At 32.9% G+C, this 5854-nt stretch overlaps 1 protein-coding gene across 1 annotated transcript; it reads left to right on the forward strand.

The window, feature by feature from the left end:
- Positions 1 to 4182: 4182 nt before the first annotated feature.
- Positions 4183 to 5625, forward strand: LOC111451379 (1-aminocyclopropane-1-carboxylate oxidase 1-like). Its single transcript, XM_023091775.1, has 3 exons — positions 4183 to 4359; positions 4439 to 4999; positions 5122 to 5625. The coding sequence occupies exons 1-3, from the start codon at positions 4258 to 4260 to the stop codon at positions 5392 to 5394; spliced, it is 936 nt and encodes a 311-aa protein (XP_022947543.1). The 5' UTR covers positions 4183 to 4257; the 3' UTR covers positions 5395 to 5625.
- Positions 5626 to 5854: the final 229 nt, after the last annotated feature.

Raw genomic sequence — 5854 nt, forward strand, 5'->3', positions numbered from 1 at the left:
TTTTTTTTTTTTTTTTTTGTGATACAGAGTAATCCACTCGAAAAGAAAATTCTCGTTACAACGGAAAGTAGATACAGGGTACCTGACCCAATTTTTAAAAGTTGTTTGCTTAAAAAGACGTTATCGACTCAAAATTAGAATTTCAAATTCTTCCCTTCTAAATATTATCAAAAAAATTTACAAAAAACAATAATAATAATACTAATAAAATTATAATATAAAAATAATTACGTTAAATTACAAATTTAATTCATAAATTTTTAAATGTTCTAAGGGTATAAATTTAAAAGATGAACAATTTTGTAACGAAGACATTTTGACTTATTTTTTTAAAAAAAAATTATAGACAAAATGTTGAAAATTTTAATTCTATTAAATATATAATAAATTTTATATTTAATAGACCTATTATTTTTTTTAAATGTCAAATATGTCAAATAATTTATAAAATTAAATTTAATATTTTTATTTTCGTACGATGGTTACCTATACATATCAAACGCTAATAAATGTCTTCAAATAAGTTAATGTTAGGATTTTTTTTTTCTTTTCTTTTTTGAACTAAAATAATTATAGTATTTATTAATATCCTTAAAGATGTTTAACGTGACGTTATAAAGTCATATATAATATGTTACGTATCCTATTTCAATACGAAATTAATTTTAAATTAATGTCGAGAAATTATCAACTTTAGTTAATGAGAACGAGCGAGACATATCCCCTATGTAAAAATTAATCAATGTACCAACCTTAATTAAATTCTTCCTATCTAACCATGTAAAATAGTCAACCAACGAAAAATCGAGTAGGTAGAGTAAGCTCTAAATCGAAAGATGGCATTAAATTAAATTGTTCATTTTGGGTCGAGAAATTATTTGAGGAAATCGTTATAACGTGGCTGAAAGATCATTGATTGGACTCGGTCGAGTTTGATCATTTTTTAAACCTAAATTAATTGTTCGAGTCGTAAAAATTTTAGATTATCGGCAAAAAAAAAATGGAAAAGAAAATTAGAAAAGCATACAGTGAATTTGCAGGCTTCTTTTGTGGGCAATGCTAATCCACTGCACATGGGAAGCTTTATGATCAAATACGTCCAATCAAACCCACAAAATAAAGAAATAAAGAAATAAAGGGAATATTAATAAAAAGAAAAAGAAATGAGGGCGAAAGCGTAAATGGCTGTTGGGTCCAACATTACGGGGGACTTGCACTCTCGATCTCGTTCTCCTAATCTATATTCGTGTAAAACTGAGGTATATGAATAAATCGAGACCATGGTTAAGAAAAACTTATAAGAATGCGTAGTCACTACTTATACTATCAAGACACTTTCATTTTCTTTGAGATACCAATCGGTTGGAGAGGGAAACAAAACATTTATTGTAATGATGTGGAAACTTATTTTGTAGTAAACACGTTTTAAAATTGAGAGGCTGAGAGCGATATGTAACAGGCCAAATCAGACAATATATGGTAGTGGTGAGCTTAAGTTATTATAAATAGTATAAGAGCCAGATAACGAGCCAACAAGAACGCTGGCCCCACGAGAGTAGATTATGAGGTCCCACATCGATTGGAGAGGGGAACAGAATATTCCTTATTAGAGTGTGAAAATCTCTCCTTAATAGACACGTTTTAAAACCGTGAAGTTAATAGCGATACGTAATGGGCCTTGGGATGGATTGTGAAGTCTCACATCGATTGAAGAGGAGAACGAAACATTTCTTGTTAGGGTATAGAAATCTCTCCTAACAAACACGTTTTAAAATCGTGAAGCTAGCAGCGATAGGTACGAGTTTTATATATATGAAGTCTCAAATCAAATCGGGACATTGAATTATTGAAAGAAGAACTAAAAATTATAATTTAAATGAAGCAAGGTAAGGTAATTTGGTTGGATTTATTCATTTATGAATGGAATATGTCAGAGTTTTATTTTTTATTTTTAAAAATAAATTCCATTTTCTAATTAGATCTTGTTGTCTCCAATTTTGTTGTTTTTTTCTTTCATAAGGTGCGACAAGATCTGATTTATTTTATTTAAATGTATCAATTTCTAATTCTTTTTTATTTTATTTTGGGGTATGAATTCCTTAAATATCAATCTTATATTATATCATTCTAATGTATTTTCTATCAATTTCCTAACAAAATGATAGACGTGTCATTTTTTTTTTATTAAAATTTGTGATTTAAAATTTTCAAGTAAAAAAAAAATATATTTTTTTTCACATTCTCTCTTCATCCCCGACCATTGTCTAACTAAAATGAACTATTCACACACTCAGATTTGACATCTATCGAGACCCACGATGAACAAACAACACATTCCTAAATCTAAATCTCGAGAGACCAAATTAATGTTTTAAGCAGAAGTAGCAACAGACTAAATTGGCATGGCCTACATGTTCATACATTCTTGTTTCCAGCAACCGACTAATATACTTTATATATATATATATAATCAACTAACACATCACTCAACTTTATGGACACGGTCGACCCATTTATGATGGTCTTTCTTTATCTGTTATTGGTTCACTTTTTTTTTCTTCATTCAAAATGTAATATTTTATTATTTTATTGATGGTTCTCCTTGCATAACCGTGTATGAACAATTTTATTACATAATTAATAAATTATCAACACGAGTATAGTTACAATATTAATAGCTTAGTTAAGTTTTATGGATGGTAGGGTCGGAATTTGATCGGTACAAAAATATATATATTAGTATAATTTATTAGAAATAAGCAAGAAACAAAGTACAAAAAGGAAAAAAAAATTATAATTTAATTTATATATATTATATTAGCTTTTAATATTGCTTTGGTAGCTTTCCTAAATTTAATAAAGTAATGAAGATGAGTCTTTTTTGTCTTAAATTGGATGGATCTAATAAATAAATAAATAAATAAATAAAGCAATAAGCATTGTCTGAAAAAAAAAAAAAAAAAAAAAAAAAAAAAAAAAAAAAAAAAAAAAAAAAAAAAGCAGCCACTCTGACCTACTAAAGNATAAAATAAATATTAAATTAACAAAAAGAGTATCTTTTTTTTAAATATTCACCTTTTTATTAATATATATATATATATATTGTATTATTTACTTATATTTTTAGAAAAAAAAATAGATCTATTAATTTTTTAATTAAATTTGTTTAGTGAGAATTTATTTGAAAGGTTAGTATATATTCGGTATGAGAGGTTATTTATCTTTGATTGTGAGATATTATATAAATTCATTCCTACCACTATTTATCACACAACCAACGAATCGAATACTTTTTTTTTTTTTTTTATTTCTAACCGTTAGTGTAATAGCTGAAGCCCACCACTAATAGATATTGTCCTCTTTAGGCTTTTCGTTTCGGACTTCTCTGTTTTTAAAATACGTTTGTTAGGGAGAGATTTTCACACCCTTATAAACAATGCTTCGTTCCCCTCTATAACCGTATGGAATCTCACAATCCACCCCCTTCAAGGTCCAACTCCTCACTGACACTCGTTTCTTTCTCCAACCGAGGTGAGATCTCACAATTCACCTCATTCGGGGTCTAGCATGCTCACTGGCACTCGGGAGCTTGAGCTGTTATAGTTAGATAGAACACAATTTATTTAAGATTAGAGATTCGAATCGTCTTACACTACTAGTTAAACCAATAGGGTTAGTCATCATCATTGTCAACATGAACATAACTGAATGATTAAGACAATCGTTTATTTGGATATGAGGTTCATTCGTTGTTGGACTAGACCTGCATTCAAATTGAACCCTAAACCTTAATTAAATCATTATCAAACCGACCCAGATATTAATAGTAAGCGGGTAGATTCGGAAGAGGTCCTGAGGACAAAAAAGAAGGGTTTAGCGTGGTGAGCGAAGTTATTGTAAGTGGTTGGGGTGGATGGGAAATGGGATGGGCAGCTAGGTTGGTGCAGTCATTTTCAAAGAAAATCCCCATTGGCATCCCTTCAAGGCTTCAACCCAAACAAACTCCATTGGCTTAGTGAGTCAAAATGGCTTAGCGATCGGGTGTGGGTCCTCTCCCCTGTGGATATTGTTGAACCAGCCACGCCCCAACTTGTCGTTTTATGCTTTCACAAATCTTGCTATTATTCCCATTTCCACTAATCATCCTTCAAAATTCCCCTATAAATACCCTTCGCCCCTCCTCCAACAAACCCCACACAGAGCAAAACAGAGTGAGACACAACAACAACAACCAAAAAAAGCTCTAATTTTGCACCAATGGAGTTCCCAATTATCAACTTGGAGAAGCTTAATGGCGAAGAACGAGCCCCCATCTTGGAGAAAATCAAAGACGCCTGTGAAAATTGGGGCTTTTTCGAGGTAATAATCTCTCGTTTACTCGGGTTTACTCGGGTTTTTTTGTATAGCTCAACTGATTAAAACACGCGTAATTTTGCAGCTTTTGAACCATGGGATTGAGCCAGAGTTTCTGGACAAGGTGGAGAGGCTAACGAAACAGCACTACAAGAAATGTATGGAACAGAGGTTCAAGGAGCTGGTGGAGAGTAAAGGGTTAGATGGGGTTCAGGCGGAGGTCAACGATCTTGACTGGGAAAGCACTTTCTTCCTCCGCCATCTCCCCGTTTCCAACATCGCCGACTTGCCGGACTTGGCCGACGAATACAGAGCCGTCATGAAGGAATTTGCTGCCAAATTGGAGAAGCTTGCGGAAGTGCTTTTGGATTTACTTTGCGAGAATCTTGGGCTCCCAAAAGGGTACCTCAAGAATGTGTTTTATGGATCTAAAGGACCCACTTTTGGCACCAAGGTTAGCAACTACCCACCTTGTCCTAAGCCGGATCTGATCAAGGGCCTCCGAGCCCACACCGACGCCGGTGGCATCATCCTCCTCTTCCAAGACGACAAGGTGAGTGGCCTCCAGTTGCTGAAAGACGACCAATGGGTTGACGTGCCACCGGTCCGCCACTCGATCGTCGTCAACATCGGCGACCAACTTGAGGTAATTGTTAAGAATCACGACTCTCCACAGTAGTATAATATTAACCACTTTGAGCATAAGCACTCTCTTACTTATAAACCCATGATCATCAAAGAAACGCTTAAATGGGTCAATTGTTGCAGGTGATCACAAACGGAAAGTACAAAAGCGTGCTGCACCGAGTGATAGCGCAGCGCGACGGGGAAGGGAGGATGTCATTAGCATCGTTCTACAACCCCGGGAGCGACGCAGTGATATACCCAGCGCCGGCCCTAGTGGGGAAAGAGGGTGAGGAGAAGAACGAAGTATTATACCCAAAGTTCGTGTTTGAAGACTACATGAAGCTGTATGCAGGGCTGAAATTCCAGGCCAAGGAGCCAAGGTTTGAAGCCATGAAAGCTGTGGAATCCAACTAATTGATTCATCAACTCAAGGGAATATATGACCATAATTATGTGTGTTATTTTAAACTTAACTCATTGGAATAAGAATATATATATATATAATATATATATATATATATATGTTATATAATATATTGTATGGTGAAAAGTGGGGTTTGTTTATGTGTATGTTTAAAATGAGTATTTGTAAGCTTGAAATGGAATGGAATGGATTGGTTAGTGATTTAATGTAAAGTTTTGAAATGAGTGTGGTTTTTATTTAGTATATTTAAGATTTTTTTTTTGTTTAATTATTTAATACTGAAAGTGAGTTGACGTGGAAAGTTCATCCAAAATTGAATGTATTCTGTTATAAGTGGGGCTTTTGGAAGTGTATAGAAAAAGAAAGTTCAACTCAATAAATAATACATAATTTAATTATTAAAACTTTAAGGTTAAAGTTCTTTTTTTTTTTTTTTTTTTTTTTTTTTTT

Source organism: Cucurbita moschata, unplaced genomic scaffold, assembly GCF_002738365.1.
Source record: "Cucurbita moschata cultivar Rifu unplaced genomic scaffold, Cmos_1.0 Cmo_Scf00013, whole genome shotgun sequence".
Taxonomy (NCBI): domain Eukaryota; kingdom Viridiplantae; phylum Streptophyta; class Magnoliopsida; order Cucurbitales; family Cucurbitaceae; genus Cucurbita; species Cucurbita moschata.